This window comes from Nelumbo nucifera, chromosome 3 (assembly GCF_055504915.1).
Source record: "Nelumbo nucifera cultivar China Antique chromosome 3, China Antique-T2T, whole genome shotgun sequence".
NCBI classification, from domain to species: Eukaryota; Viridiplantae; Streptophyta; class Magnoliopsida; order Proteales; family Nelumbonaceae; genus Nelumbo; species Nelumbo nucifera.
Genome location: NC_142651.1, coordinates 37,133,117 through 37,149,982, shown reverse-complemented (window position 1 = coordinate 37,149,982; position 16,866 = coordinate 37,133,117). Strand labels below are relative to the sequence as shown.

General features: G+C 39.5%; 2 protein-coding genes across 2 annotated transcripts; both read right to left on the bottom strand.

The window, feature by feature from the left end:
• Positions 1-586: 586 nt before the first annotated feature.
• On the bottom strand, positions 587-10,518 carry LOC104593567 (rho GTPase-activating protein 4-like). Its single transcript, XM_010253472.3, has 5 exons — positions 9,666-10,518; positions 7,966-8,086; positions 7,751-7,870; positions 1,745-1,975; positions 587-1,285 (listed from the first exon to the last, which is right to left on the bottom strand). Exons 1-5 carry the CDS (start codon positions 10,103-10,105, stop codon positions 725-727), a joined length of 1,473 nt encoding a protein of 490 aa, XP_010251774.1. The 5' UTR covers positions 10,106-10,518; the 3' UTR covers positions 587-724.
• A 4,981-nt stretch (positions 10,519-15,499) lies between these two features.
• Positions 15,500-15,982, bottom strand: LOC148801124 (BAG family molecular chaperone regulator 5, mitochondrial-like). Its single transcript, XM_088900323.1, has one exon. The coding sequence runs from the start codon at positions 15,980-15,982 to the stop codon at positions 15,500-15,502; it is 483 nt and encodes a 160-aa protein (XP_088756449.1).
• Between the last annotated feature and the right edge of the window lie 884 nt (positions 15,983-16,866).

Genomic DNA, 16,866 nt, shown 5'->3' with positions numbered 1-16,866 from the left:
CTCCTAATAATTCCTTAAAACTTTCCTTGTGTTTTGCACGTGGCATAAAAACTCTTCCAAGGTTTAGGTTTGGCCACTGTCATCTACACCACCCCTTACGCTAGGGTGTCTTTAGAAACATGACAAGATTGCATTATCTAATGATCGAAGACCCCCAAACGAATACCAATTGTGCGAGAATGTCTGCGAAGCTTCACAGTACGAACTTCCTCTTAGCCAGATATACGAGGAATCCCCTCTGCCCTGTCTGTGAATCTCCAACCCCATGGAAAAGTTTTGGATGCTAAGCTTTTCTTTGTGGGAGATGTGTTTACAGCTCCTAGGGAAAGGGCAGAGCTGGAGTAATAATTACAACTTAGAGTAGATGTAGATGATGAGTGAATGCTAGCCTATCTTCATTCCGGAGAGAGAGAGAAAGAGAGTTTAATTACCCTTTGGGTGAATCCTATTATTAAATGGAGATGGGTTTCTTTTCTAAACTACTTATGCTGCAGGCTATTTAGGGGTGAACATACAAAGGTCAAACTTATCTTCAGTCGCAATATACTGTTGTTTAGCGCAGTTATTTGTAGCTCAACATTCAGGCTTCAGCATCAGCAATTAATGTATTTTCTTAACAAGGGTTTTACCCAAAACAACTACAATCTAACAAATTCCATCTTTCAGAAACATCAGAATTTTACCAACAAATACACAATTACAAGCCTAAATCCATCATCTACCGTCATTCCCAGGCTTCCCCACCTCTGGTATCTACACCACCAAGGCCTCCAGATTTCTTGACTGGTTTACTGAATTGAAACACAGGGTGCCTGCAAAGTTTCTTCACTCCCTTTCTTAAACTCAGCCTGTCCAAGAACCGTTCTGTATCCCCACCTAGGCACTCATTCTCTTCAGAGCCCGTGTCACATATAGCATGTGTACCATTCCTAGAAGTTGAATTCCGTTGTTCATCAACCTCAGGCTTCCTGTGAAAGCTCCAAAAACTCTCTCCACTATCATTTTCAAATCTGTATTCAGCTGGACTTCTTATATAATTTCCTAAGATGACGTGTCCATCAGCAACATACACATTTGTTGTTTGCTCACACGGCCCTGCACCAATTTCCCTGTTCAATTTTGGTGATGGGGGGCCATTCTTGTTGCCTGGAGATTCTGAACCTGAAGAGAGCAACATAGCTTCAGCAACTGATTCTTCTCTTTCTCTAAGGGTTTTTATGATCAGTGTCTTGAGAAAGTTCATAACTTGTACCGCGTGGACAAGTGCAGTCAAGGGATCTGCCATCTACAGAAAGGAGAACCAGTTATTTACATCCTATACTCGCAAATTGCAAATAACACTATTTCCTTGGTGGTTGCTCTGCAAGACTGCCAGCTAATGCAAGGTTTCTAAGAACCTGTATTCAGTGATATCCTACTCATTTTATCAATTAACTTATCCAGTCTTCTTAATAGTAACCCAGATTGGAAATCCATCAAATAATATTAATTTCTATACCTAACCAGATGGAACCCAACAAATCAAGGCTTTGATTACCCCAAATTAGTGGTCGTTATTTCATTATTTTATCAGCCCCAAAAATGGGGCCTATATTTGACCAGAACCATACCACTAGATGGAACCCATCAAATCATGGTTTCCAATACAAATTTTAGGGTGTGTAATGTTTGACCACCACAAGGGGATTTCCCACATAGAGCCTTGCATATGCACACAAACAAATAGGTAAAACTGTCCACTAACCTGAGTCATGTTGGGTGCGAAGACCATTGCAATATTGCGGGCATTCATCTTATTGTGATGTTCGTGCTGTACCACATCTGACATCAGATTGATGGCCCAATCAAGCAATGCAGCCTCTGTTGGTGGCAGTAGTCTTGCAAGTTGAACGCACTCTTCTTCTGTGTTGCAGTGCATCACCTGCTCTGGTGTAAGGGAGTCTAGCACCCCTCTAGGAAGTTCTCTAAACCAAGCCTGGACAGCACCAAGAGATCTTAGTAGTCAAGCTACAAATGATTCAAAACATAGAAAGGAAGCCAAATGGGCCTTTTGGGGACCAATTGAATATATTTAAGGACATAAAATGATATAATATAATAAGTGGATTTTTGGAAACCAATGCCTAAGCTTTGCTATGAATTTCAAGAATTCCCTGGGCTTTTTTATATGACAAGTTTTTACAGTTGTTGCAGTCATAGTTCACAGCCAGGAAGTAGTTGAAACCATTCATACCTATACAATTAGGATCTCTGACAGTCTGACTTACTAAGGATATGAGTTACCTATAGGCAATTTTGCTCTTAACCAGATTGTTGTGGGGAGACAACTTGTGCCAGGTATTGTTTGGGCTCACCAACCAACCTATTTCTTGGACCAAAAACAACCATAGCCCCAAATACCAAACCTAGGATGAAGTAGTTTTCAACCCATTACCTCCACCTAGGACCTATCAACCCCAATTTGAAATCCAATTGAACATATGGGTGACAGATTGAATTCGAAATTGGTCAGATTTTCAGATTTGAATCTGATCCATGTTTGATCCACTGCTTCAAAATACTTACTTTTTACAATAAAATCACCAATGACTAAATTGTGGAGGAAGAACCCTAATGACTTGTATATACACAAAGGGAGAAAAAAGAGCTTACAAACATGAAAAAACAACTAGTTGTAAAATATAACCTATATGCATTTATATATTAGATTAAAAGCTTGCAAAGGTTCTTTATCCAGTCCACCCCTCCCCAAGACCCCAGCTAGCTGGGACCAACATTCGGGTAATTGCCTTCTTTTTATATATTTACATATTAGATTATGTATATATGTACACGCGCACACACACACACACACATTGTAGGGCTGGCAGAGGTAGGTGAAGCAAAAACTTTACTCCGTCTCTCTAGTTTAATGAGGTGCTGCCAAGATTAAATAGCAAGCTCCTTCCATGGGGAAAATGATTATGTAATAATTATTCAGTTTAATATGGAAATTCCATCTTACTATGGCTGTTTTTTATTGCATGTAAAACAAAGGAAAATGAATGGCTTCCTCAAAAAATGATATTCAGTAGGAAAATGAATCTTCCCAATTTTTCTGTCCTTTGGCTTAACTTGGAAAGCAAACCTGAATGTTGGCAAGTATGTAGATGTCATGAGAATTGAATCAAGAAGACTAACCCTCTTTCTGGAAAATGACTTTAGAACGAATTCATTTTTCTACATTTTGGATAATATTTGTTTTCTATTTCCACATAACATGCAACCAAACACTGTAAAATGGCATTGTATGCAGAATTGTTAATTTTCCTTCATTTTAAATAACAACCAAGTAGAACCTAAATTAAAGTCAAGATAATGACTTCAATCACATATGAAATGCTTCATGTAGAGAAGATGGGCCGAATGGCCCATAGGCTGTTTATCCTTTTTATCTTTTATGTTCTTTGCTGTAATGGGCCTTAATTTGGGCTTTATTCTTTCTTATATTATGTCTTTTTAATTTTCTGCCCAACTAGAGGCTTCTCTGTAAATTATTAAAGTTTAACTTAATAAAATAGAATTAAGGGAGTAAGAGAAGAGATTAAGTTCGAAAATCTCTCTCTAAACCCAAGTTGCCGCCACCTTCTTCTTCTCCTTCTCTCCTCTTGAACTCTGATTTCCGCTACTTTCTTTTGAATTTTTGCAACTTTCTAAACAATCATTTCTTCTCAAAAGGTTGTTTTTCTTCTTGGTATCAGAGCAGGCTCGTTTTTTCCTTTTTTTCACCTTTTTTTCCCATACACTAGACCTGTTCATGGGCCGGCCCGGCCTGACCCCCGGACGGGCTTGAACATGCTTATAGGCCCGCGGGCTTAAATTCGGGCCGAAAAGCCCAGCCCGCAATAAATTCGAGCCGGGCTCGTGTTTTGTCAAAATAGCCCGGCCCGACCCGACCTAATATTAAACTTAAAATTAGTTGTGATTATGTCCATTTGTATAAATTTTTTGATTTAGGAATGCAAAATTGTGTTTTAAAATATAAAAGAAAGGGAAAAATACCATCTTGTAGGCCCATTGTTCATTTAAATAGAAAAAAAATACTATATGAATTTTTAATTCTAATTTGAATAGGGAAAATTGTTTTTTTTTTTCACTTAGGTCGGGCTTCGGGCTCGGGCTCGGGCTCGGGTTTCGGGCTTTTTACCAGGGCCGGTCTCGGGCCCAAGTTATAGGCCCGTTGGTCGGGCCAGGCTCGGGCTCGGACCTAGTATATTTTCATTAGTGACAAGTGAAAGCCCGGCCTGAGCCCGGCCCGGCCCAGCCCATGAACAGGTCTACCATACACAATGTATGGAGAACTGAATCGTATGAATAGTTAAAGAAACCTATTTCAACCCAGTTGTTAGTGGTTTCTAGAGAGAAGGGGACTGGTTTTGTCGTCCTCTTGACAGATTCAAGTGTGTTGCCCGAAACCCTAATTTTCAGGAGAAATCTGATTGCGGGCCCCACAAGGAGTTTGACCTAGGCGCTCAGTGAAGTCTACAAGGAGCGGTTGAGTTTTCTTTGTTTCTCCCAGCTTCCGGGTGCGACGCAGGTTACTAGTACGGCTGCATTGAGGTTGGCTCACAACACAATTTTTGTTTTGTCTTCATTTGTTGTTATTCGAAGTTGTTTGAAGTATTTAAGAAGGTGAACTCCTCAGACTTTGAAAACAAGCATGTTACTGAATTTGGATAGGTTTCGGGAGCCTCTGTAGACTCTCTACTGGCTGTGACCACAGTCAAGCTGGATGGAACTAATTATCTGGCTTAGTCACAATCAGTAAAAGTTCATATTTGTAGTAAGGCAAATGGGGTTTTATCTCCGGGAGCAAAAAGGCTCCTCTGGAAGATGATCCATCATATGAAAAGTGGATGCAAGAAAATTATACTGTTATTGGATAGCTTGTGAACTCAATGCAACCACAGATTAGTCAGCACTATTTGTGGATGAATTCAGCAAAGGAAATATGGGATAGTGTTACTAAAACCTATTCCCAAAAATTAAACGTGGTCAATGTTTACATGTTGAGAAGTGATGTGAAAAATTTGAGACAGGGGGAGAAACCATTAGTTGTATACTTCTCAACACTGAAGTCTTTATGACAAGAAATAGATTTGATAGAAGTTGTAGCCTGGGACACCACTAATGATGTTGAGACCTATAGAAACTGGTTGAGAGAAATATGGTGTTTGAGTTCTTGATAGGGCTAAATACAGAGTACGGCGTTACAATGCAAAATATTTTATCCAAGGATAGTGTCTCATTGTCTCAAGCATATGCCTTGGTAAGTAGTGAAGAAAGCAGAAGACTTGTCTAGGTCCAAGGGGCTGGTCTAAATGATCACTTTGCTAATATGGGAGTGAAACCCAAGGGGGTTGCAGGGACTCCAAGTAGCTCAGGACAGAAAGAGATTATCTGTGAATGTTGTAAAAAGCCAAAACACACTAAAGACAAGTGTTGGAAATTGCATCCTGAGCTCCTACCACTTCGGTTTCAGAAGAAGTCTAATAATATAAAGGCAGGGAGTGCCAATGTTGTTGCTGGTCCAGATAGTGACAGATACCAAACTAAAGAGATGACGGCTAGTGAGCAGTTAGCAGCTATGAAGGCAGAATATGAGAAGTTTGGGAGGATGATCAGTCACCTAGAGGGTGTGACTTCTTCTTCCAACCCTCCAGGAAATTCAACCTCTTCTGCATTTGCTCATTCAGGTATACAGGATTCTGCCAATCATGCAACCATTTCAGGTAATCGTAGGATCCCTTGGATTATTGATTCTAGTGCTTCTGATCATATGACCAGCCTTTCTACTTTGTTTGTTTCATATGATTTACTTCCTAGACGTGACAAAATCACCTTAGCCGATGGCTCTCTTGCCCCTATCTCCGGCAAGGGAACCATCAAGGCTACAGACTCCTTGGTTCTTCCTTCTGCTCTTCATGTACCCAGACTAAATACAAACTTGTTATCTGTAAGTAGCCTAACCAAGTCATTAAACTGTTGTGTAACCTTCTTCCATTCCTACTGTGTTTTTCAAGATCTACAGTCTTAGAAGGTGATTGGGAGTGGTCGTGAGGTGAATGGAATATATCTGTTGGATACTCCTGGACAATGCCATGAACAACCTAGAAAAACTGCTTTTGGGTCTACATCTACAGAGTCCATCAGTCAAGTCATGTTATGTCATTTTCGTTTGGGTCATCTTTCTTTTTCTGCATTAAATCATTTATTCCCAGAACTGTTAAGGGAATTAGTTTGTCCAGTCTTCATTGTGAGTCTTGTGAACTGCAAAGCATTGTAGAAACAGTTATCCTCTGAGTAATAAAAGATCTTCTTCTTTTAATATTGTGCACTCTGATGTGTGGGGGCTTACCTTCTATGGGTGGCTACAAATATTTTATTTTGTTCATTGGTGACTTTTCTCGGTTCACTTGGATATTTTTGATGAAGTTCCGTGATGAAGTTCCCAGACTTGTGAGGCAATTCCATGAATTTGTTCTAATTCAGTTTGAAAAAAACCTGACCTGCTATATCATTGATTTAGAGGTTATTCATCAAAGCTCTTATGTTAGGACCCCAGAATAGAATGGAGTTGCTGAAAGAAAAAATAGACATATTGTTGAAGTTGCAAGAAGTATTCTATTTGCCTCACATGTCCCTACAACTATGTATTGAGCATGATAAGCCAATGATGTTTGATGTTATACTGTGATAATCAGGCCGCCATCAACATTGCTCACAACCCAGTGCAACATGACAAAACTAAGCATATTGAAGTTGACAGACACTTCATTTGAGAAAGAGTGACTTCTGGAGAAGTGTGTCTACCTTTCATTACTTCTGAAGGACAGTTCGCTGATTTCCTCACCAAGGGCATTCCCAAGGCTAAACTTCAGCATGATACTGGCAAGCTTGGCATGATTGACATCTATTCTCAGCTTGAGGGGGAGTGTATAGAAGATGGGCCGAATGGCCCATAGGCTGTTTATCCATTTTTATCTTTTATGCTCTTTGCTATAATGAGCCTTAATCTGGGCTTTATTCTTTCTTATGTTATGCCTTTTTAATTTTCTGCCCAACTAGGGGCTTCTCTGCAAATTATTAAAGTTTAACTTAATGAAATAGAATTAAGGGAGTAAGAGAAGAGATTATGTTCGAAAATCTCTCTCTGAACCCAAGTTGTCACCACCTTCTTCTTCTTCTTCTCTCCTCTTGAACTCTGATTTCTGCTACTTTCTTTTGAATTTTTGCAACTTTCTAAACAGTCATTTCTTCTCAAAAGGTTGTTTTTCTTCTCTTCACAATATCAATATTTGATTCTATGTTATATATATATATATAACTTAACATACTAAACAGAAACTATATCCACTAAAGTTGTGAAACCTGGATGGACTGAACAACCGGACCATTTGGCCATAAGTCACTATAAACAGGGTTCAATCAATTATTAATCAGGTGAAAATTTGACTTGACCAAGAAATCTTGGGCTGACATGCATGAGAATGTGGGTTTTGAGCCTTAGAGAGTCTTATAGTAGCCACTTTGTGTAAAAGATGCCATAAGTTAGGTCCATATCAACTCCACCCATCCCAAGACTCTTGATAGCTTGGACTGACATTGGGTAATGGATCACAATAAATACTTTATATATAAATCTGTCCAAGAAAGCTAAATAATATAATGTTGGCTAATGACTAAGGTTTTGAAAAATTCTAATGAATACCTTTATCAAACCTGCCAGACAATGCACATCAATTCCATGTGGTACAATACCCTTGTTTAGCTGGTTGCGAACGAACACTTCCTGGCTATTTTCAGCATTGATTCGGAATATTCCTTCTGCCTTCAAGCACATCATGCATGAGAGGAAACACTATAATGGTATGGGTAACAATTTCAACAGTAACTTTTATCAATTTGTTACCGAAAGAGACATACTTGAAGGCCATTTCCTGAATATAATTGCCTTTGCATCATGAGGAGAACGGTTGGGACACTGTTCCCCCTCTGGTCATGAGAACATTGCATTGACTCAGCTGAAACTCCAAACACACTTGCACTAAACAAAAAGTAGAAAAGATGATCAAGTCTAGGTTGTAGGGTAGTAGGAACAGAGAAAGTAAACAATTCATGACAACAACAATGTCCATAGTCCAGCTGTATGGAAATAGTTAGCTAACCCAAACATGATTGCTCAAGAATAAGTTCAGGCCATTATACCAAACAAAATATTATTAATATTCAAATACCTTTACAAGATCCCTCCATTTCAGAATACACAATCCACATAACATGTAAATAACCTTAAATTTCCTTCTGACTTATCCAAATCCATCTACCTAGAAGGAACAGATATTGACATTTGTAACACCTCCAAAATCTGAAGCATGAAAACATAAGGATTTCTTTTTTTTTTTCCTCATTAGATAATCCACCAAAAGATCCAATAAATTTGAATTTAAAATCCTATTCTTTTGATCAAGCCAGTTCCCAACTTCCTTCTACCACTCCAAAAGACTACTATAGTAATATTGGCACCCTTGCTATGTGATAAAGTTGATGAACTTGAGTTGTCTTTAACTGGAACAATTAGTACTTCTTGTGATAAAAACTTTTGCTCCTGTTACAAAAGAGGAAACGGTTCGATTCAGTGTGAATGATAGGGCCACGGCTTTAACATCCTCCATGAATCAGACTGTTTCCTCTTTTATAACAGGAGCGAAAGTCAGCTCACTTGATTTCATGTTATTTGCCCTGATTACAATTTTACAGAAGGCCCCTCACACGAGGGAACATCGGGAAGGGACTGGTGTAAGGTGGGACATATATGATGGAACAATATTAGGCAGGATGTGGATGTTCAAAAAAGTTTCTTAGGTGAAAAAGGTATGCTCTCTTGAGAAGGAGGATGGGATGGCTTGACCATTGCCACTTGTTCTGTTTTCACATGTTGAACAGAGCGTCATCCACAAATTCACAGTGAATTACTGGCTACTTGACACTTGTGTATGGATTCAACTAACTAAACTATTGTGCAAAAACAGAATGTCATGATGTTCGTGTGCCTCGGAAGAGCCAGGGGTTCGCAGAGTTGTAACAGACATGAGGTTATGAACTACCCAAATACATACTTCAAAAACAGAATCTCTTTATAGCATCAGAAAAATTGCATATTTCCAATAACGATGCTATATATACAGTATCTGAGTAAAAGAGAACATCTTTTTAGCATTATGAAGCTTTGCTCCATTCCAATACTAATATTATATGTAGAGGTAAACGACTAGAAAGTTTTATGGTGATTCATTCAACCAAAATGATTCCACGAGGAATATGGAGGACTTTTCTGAGTTTCCTAACCTCCATTAGTTATTGAACCCAAAATTGTAGCCATGGTCAAAAACGCCTATATGAAGAATCCTTTCAGAAAGCCTACAAATAAACTATTTTGCACAAGCCAAGCATATTGATCAGAGATTCTAATTTGTATTCAAATTTTTATCTCCAGGGACGAACATGTAAGGGAAAACTGCCAAGCATATTAAGTAGAAAAGATTTCTCCTTCAAAAGCACAATATTTATGCTACTGGGGACTCTGGAAGGAACAAACACATATGTACAGAGTAAGAGAGTGAGACCTGGCACTGGGGACTCTGGCAGGAACGTCAGGCTGGAGCTCAACAGGCAAACCGAGAAAGCCGTTATAGCGGTCGAAGGTAACGTGGGAGATATGCCTGACATCGGTGGGCCAGCTAATATCCATAGAACAGATGTCCTCCCTCTCCACGCTGCATGTCACCAACGACCTCCTCAACGCCGCTAGGAGAACTTCCAGAATGGGAAAATGGGGACGCTCATCTCTGGGGACCCCCTCTCTCCCCTCAGGAGGAACTATCAGAGGAGTCGATATTGGATTAGCGAAGTATTCATCGCCATCGTCGTCGTCATCGTCATAATCTTCCACTTGGTCGTCTTCGCTTTCGTCGTCAGTCAGATATAATGAAGGGCTTGTTGAAGTGGAGTCCAGCGCTGATATCCCTCTAAGTCCACAAGACTTGGACCTAAAGAGTTGACTCATAATTACCGGTTCTCGGCTAAAGTAGGATGAGTTTCAAAAAGAGAATGGGCTTAGGGCTTAGTGAAAATGATGAATTTGATGAGGCGAAGAAGAAGAAGAAGAAGAAGAAGAAGAAAGAAAGGAAGGTTGCTTGGGTCGGGAGGGTAAACGAATGGTTCAACGAAGAGGAGGATGGTGGTTTGAGAATCAATACGGAGAGGGTGAGGATGAGGGTGAGGGTGACTGTGACGGTGACATATCCCTTTTATTATTTCTCAGTCTTGTTGGCTTCTGTACAGGAGGATTCAGAGAGAGAGAGAGAGAGAGACAGAGAGGGGGTGCTGGGTAGGGATTAGAAAGAAAGAAATGGAATCGTGGGCTCGTGACAAGGCGGAGACAAGAGCAACACCACAACACAACAACTGCACTACTACGCGAAATACAACGCGGGCTTTCAAAAATAATATAGAATGTTTTTTGTTTGTTTGGGTTGGGAATTGGGACTTGGGATTTTTTTTTTTTTATCTGGTAACATTGGGGCCTTGGAAGGCGATGCGAAGGAAGAAGATATCTTGGTAGGACGTAGGAGTGGGGCTTGATGAAGGACAAGGGGCCGGCCCGGAGCTGGCCCACTCCCAGATTCCAGACTCGGTATATTTTACATTTTAACCGTTATCATCATCCACGAGGCAGAGACATTTCACAAAATAGAATGCGCTGGGGAGGGAAGCTGCTGCCTTCCTGCTTGTCCGTACGGTAGCTTCCCTTGTTTCGGAATTAGAGTTTTGGATTTTAATTGCTCCCCTTCCTACTTCCTAGTCCCTGCCCTCCTTGACTTTTCGGATCTTATTAATTACTCCGTTTTACTTTTACCACCCTCTTGCCTCTTCCATTCATCACACATTCGTACCCCTGCACGGCCTAGTCTTTACATCACTATCAAGCCTTATGTGTGATGTGAGGTTAGGAATTGTCTGATGAGATGATTCTATTAAGTTCAGTAGTATTGGATCATGATCTCAGTTCGCATAGCCAAGGTTTTTTTGTTGGTTTTGATTGGTTCATGAGAGGCACTTCTTACGTGTTAAAGGTGGACGACCATGATGAGAGGCAACTGGGCACCGATGGGAGGGACTCCCGTATGTCGATGATGTAGGCACCTGATGTGCCAATGATGATAGGCAATAGTTGGGCCGGAGAACACCCATGTGCAATGGGCAACGAGGTAGCTCAATCTATTCAGACACGGGACTGGCAAGGTGTAGAGACATGCTTAGGCTAGACCCACGTGCAGAGCTTCCCCACTATGGCGGTGGTGTAGTGTCAGTCCATGCACTGTCCTCATAGGCATGTGTGCGCCCATGAGGAACCCTAGTAGTCATGCTAACCATTAACTAGAGCCACCTTGCAAGAGAAGTTGGTTTAAGAGTGCCAAGGTCAGGCACCCAAGGAGGTCGACCACCCCTCCTCAAAGAGTACGTTAAGCTTTTGGAAATCTACCTGAAGATAACATCAATTCTCCCAAAAATCTTACAGGAAAAAATGACAATGGTGTCTCTTAACGTAAGCCCGCCAAGTGTAGGCAAGACTAAGCCTGTGTCAGACCGTGACAAAATGGCCACATCACATGCTACATCGATTATGAGAATATTTGGTTTCGTTGGCGTTTATTAAAATCCATTGTCACATCAGCATCACATAGGCATTGACACTTATTGGAGATGAAGCAAAATGAAACAATTGTTTGATTTTACCGTTTATCAAATAAATGGTGGAAAATTGAAATGCTTTGATTTTTGTGCATAGGAAATTTGGGAAAACGTCAAATTTTTATTTCCCCAATGCCTCAGTGTTTCTTGAAACCAAATACTGATGTGATATACTTTAATGGGTATTAATCTGAGATGAAGAATAAAAAACGTTTAAAGAAAATTCAACCAAACAACAAAAATAATAAACATTTAAAGTGAAAAAATATAAATAAGCATTTAAAATAAAAAAATACAAATAAATACCCACGAAACCAAACACATACTATATTTAATGCTCCTTCATCTTTTTCTAGTTCCCTTGCCTTGCGTCCAATGGACCAGGCCATGAGGCCCATTATTTTGGCTTATAGGCCAGGTTATAAATCGATCAGCGCTGTGGCTGTAGACGATTTCCGTGGGACACGTGAAGCTAAGCTAACGTCCTAATTTACTGTTTCTGCAGCTGTCCATCCCACCATAAATAATTAAAAGTAAATTAATACTTTCACAATACATGCAGGCGGCAGCATTGTAACTGAGGTGGTCCATATGAAACCCAACAACATCTTCATTCTTCACATAGAGTACTGGTGTTTCATCTTATAAACAAACCATTTTGTATAATTATGGGTGGTATCTTTTATTCTCTCTTTTCACAAAGTGCATTATTTATTATTTCCTCTCTCGGTTATTGTGTTCAAATAAAATGGTCATCATCATCATCATCATATGATCGGACTGACCGGCGCTGGTGGCCTGGTGGGTGTGGGTGATGTTGGACTGGAATTCACCTTCCTCCATCTCCTTCTCTTTGTATCTCCGTTTGTTTTTCTATTTTGTTGAGTAAAAAACATGTGTCGTTAGTTTAATTTAGCTCCGCTGGACCACAGAGAAAGGCAGTTGCATGTGACTTTGACGATCAATCGTCATCTCCCCTTGTTGACACTTCGCTGGCATCTCTGCTTATTGATAGAGTCGCTATCCCAAATCCATTTGTTGGCTGTCTATCTGATTATGATCTTTCTTCCTTCTCTCTTTCTGATCACTTGGAATTTGGAAAACACCCATATACACCTGACTTACAACTCAATATATATATATATATATATATTGTAGTGTTGCTCCCAATACAAAACCAATCCATCAACGTCAACTGACCAATTGTTAGATGTGAGTATATATGAAAATGGTGAACTTTAACCTCCCAACAACTCCTCCTCTTAAGCATCTAAATTAAATTTTTTCTTGCTTTTAAAACATTACTTATATACTGTGTCCATACAAAAAAAAAAAAACCTTGGCTGTGTATGCATGGATAGATTGCTTTGCTTTCAAGGCACTCTTTAGGTGTAAGAGACTCAACCTCACCGGCCACAAGCGCACAAGAGTAGGAGTAGGTGAAATATTATTCTCCAGTAACTGCACAACTATATATCAACCAAGGAAGAATTAATGTTTATATGTATAAATATGTAAATATATATATAAACTCTTTTCAACCTTAATTATATTATATCTAATGTATATTAGCTAGCTGTAATGTCATCAGCTTATCCTAGTGCTTTGGTTGAACCAAACTTGCATGGAATTGTACCACTGTCCATGCACATGCCCCTTTAACCTAGCTAGAACGTTCATGCATCATGATCGATCAGAGTAGTCAACCCAAAAGTTGGTTGGCTTGTCATAGATTGGGGTGGGTTGGTAATTAACCAAACTTTGACATAATATTCTTGGTTGGAAAAACTTAGCAGCTGTTTGGAAACTTCATGAGCATGACACGTTACCCACTTAATTAATTCTTTATATATAATTTGTTTTTTTAATTTATTGCAATTATTCATTTACGTACCCACACCCATGCTAATATGTCGTGCACATGAAGCTTAGAAACAGCACAGATTGATTTTTTCAAACAGCCAAACTTTTCCATTCTAGCCGCCTCAAATTCCAATAAATAATTAAATACATTAATAGATGAGGTTTCTTCTTTTCGGTCTTTGTTTGGCAAAGGGAGATTGGACTGCAATTACTTTCATACAATAGATTTTAATAAATAAATAAAACTGAGGGAATTGAGAAAGAAATATATCAAATTAATGGCGTAGAGAATAAATAATACCATGTATTTTGAACGATGGATGATGTGGGAAATGGAAGTGTTTGTTAAAAAGAATTGAATTTGTTGCAAAAGCGGCGTGCACCTCTATAGTAATTCAACCACGTGGATGAATGATGATGTGAGCTTTGTGTAGACTGTCAATCAGATCAAGTTCAGGATCACGGGCGCATTGGAATTGGATTTGTGTTGGGAATGGGAGCCCAGGTCCACAACTACATGCATGCATGTGCCACAAACACAAATTAAGCAGTGCAGTCATGCAGTGGTGTGTTGTTTTATATATATTCAGTCAATGCCAACCTGGCCGGCCCGTCTAGCAAATTGGCCATTGGAATCTTCCACAAAAAGCAATTTATATATTCATAAGTGGAAGTTTCAAACTTCCATTAATCCATCAACCCGTGACATACTGGAACTTCAATTCAATGACTGGTAGTAGTATATATGTATATATAGTGATCGGAGGAGTACGTACGTGTGATGGTCTGATGATATATGGATATAGGCATATAGCTAGCCTAGATAGATTGATTGTTTTATGTGTACATTACTCGTCCTACCTAGATCCTATGATTCCTATCTCAAGAGTCAAGAGCTTGGAATTAAGAACGACCTGTTTGGTGAGTTCATCTCATCCGAGTGCGTGCTCTATATATATGTATATGATGAGAGGTGTCTGTAGGAAATGGGTGCAATATATCCTCTTTACGTAATCACAGGACCACAGCAGCCTGTATTTTAGGGTTGTCTCTCACAAAGGTGCCATGTGACTTGATGTCGTAGTGGGCTAGATTGATATTGATAGGGTGAGAGTGTAAACTGGTATTTTGAATGAATAACGCGCATAAAAAAAATATTTTATTACTGTATATATAATTATATATATAATAGATACATAGATAGATAGATACAGAGTCCAGAGTCCTATTTACAGAATTATTATTATAATCGCCCATGCTTCTTTCTTGGCTAACACCCCTCTCAATTTAGACGTGGGAAGCAACGCCCAACTTCGATAATAGTTGTTGAAACCGGTCTGTACTGAGAGCTTTTGCAAGAAGATCAGCTGGTTGAAGGGTGCCGGAAATATAAAAGGTCTGAATTTTCTTTTTCTGAATATGTTCGTGTATAAAGTGATAATTAATATCGATGTTTGGATTGGCTGCAATGTATATCATGGCCTTACTATCGCAATGGAGTTGCATAGGACCTAGAAGGGTAATTGTAAGGTCAGCAAGGATTCTCTCAGGGTTTTAAAAAATGAACCTGAAACAAAACCGGTTAGGGGACCGGTTTCCGGTTAAGTGGTTCAACCGTTTGGATCTAACGGTTTGACTCATGACATCATAAATAAATTAAAAATAAAATCTAATAATTATAAATAATAAAAATAGTATAAATTTATATAAAAAATACAAAAAATAAAACTATCTAAATACAAAAATAATATAGTACAAATGAAAATCTGCAAATGAAAAATAATTGAGGAACATTTGCTTCACATTGGTTAGAAGAATCGGTTGATTCTTTGAGGTCCAAGGATCAATCACCATCGCCAACAAAAGTTTCAGATGTACCTGAAGAAGAATTGACACTGTCGTCCCCTACTAGAATCTGACCATTAGAGCCAACACCATCCACCACAATGGCAGCCTGATCACCAGCAACAATGGCATCCACATTCTCCTGCAAGGCAATAGCCTTCCTGATAACCTTCTTCCAGCACTCCCTAACCCCAGAATCAACACCTCGAACTGAATCCAACCAAAAAAGCAAAGCCATTAGAATCTCATTCACTCTCAACTGCTCCTTCGCATTCGTACGAATCAAATCCACCGTCTCCCTCCTTGAAATCTGTTGTTCAACTTCATCTACCTCTTTCTTAATCTCAACAATTTTCTTCATGCTCTTTCTAACCAAGAATCCCCAGAAACAACTCTGAATCTTCAAAGCAGCAGCTGGTCGTTTCTCCTCCGACACAAAATGAATCGAAATAGAGATGACGTTCGTAGACGGGGACTTCATGTGATGCCAAACGGGGATGATGCGGGGATTCGGCGAGTAGTAGCGAGGGTGAGTTCATTTTTGTTCTAACCCTAACATAAGGTTGGAATCAGAGAACTAGGGACATGAATGGAATTTTTTTAAATCAAGCGAAAATGAATTTCACTACTTGCGAACCGCTGCCCAAGTCGAAAATTTTAGTGGTTCGACCGCCTGAATCAGTAGTTTTTTAACTTTTTTCAACATTTTTTAATAAATAATGGTTTATAGTATAATCGGACCTGGGGGCTGAACGGTTACTAGTTTTTCTAGTCCGACTGTTCGGTCCAGTCCGGTTTTGAAAACCATGGATTCTCTTAAGCCACAAAAGTTCGCAAATAGCAATGATCATTGCCCAATACTTGGCTTCTACATAAGAACACAAAAATATATGTTGTTTTTTGGTCTTCCAAAAAAGTGGTGAATTGCCAAGAAAGGTGACATATCCTGTGGTTGATCACTGAGTGAGTGGACAACTGGCCAAAGAAATAATTAAAGGGCCCGAGGTCCTTTGTCTTGAAGCAATTATTTATGTAGCTTTTAAGAGAAGCAAAGCGAGTTGGATCATTCCCAATGATGATTAGGTCGTCCACATATACAAGGGCAACAATGTATGAGTTGGACTGGTGTGAAGTGAATAAGGAGTAGTCGGCTATTGACTACTGGAACCCAATGTCAGGGAGAGCTTGTGTGAATTTTGCGAACCATTGCTGTGAAGCTTGCTTAAGGCCATAAAGTGACTTATTTAACTTGCAAACACGATGATGTTGGCAAGTTATTGATTTCCAATTGGGAGAGGGTGCCATGTAGACTTCTTCATGGGGGTCTCCATGTAGAAAGGCACTATTGATGTCCAACTGGTGCAA

Bases quoted from the DNA above. Each gene is read 5' to 3' on its own strand.
- LOC148801124 (XM_088900323.1), bottom strand. From the start codon at position 15,982: ATGAAGTCCCCGTCTACGAACGTCATCTCTATTTCGATTCATTTTGTG.
- LOC104593567 (XM_010253472.3), bottom strand. From the start codon at position 10,105: ATGAGTCAACTCTTTAGGTCCAAGTCTTGTGGACTTAGAGGGATATCA. The intron at 1,976-7,750 runs GTATTCATTAGA...GGTGCTGTCCAG, and splicing joins GTCTGGCAGGTTTGATAAAG to GCTTGGTTTAGAGAACTTCC. The intron at 1,286-1,744 runs GTTAGTGGACAG...TCCTTTCTGTAG, and splicing joins TCGCACCCAACATGACTCAG to ATGGCAGATCCCTTGACTGC.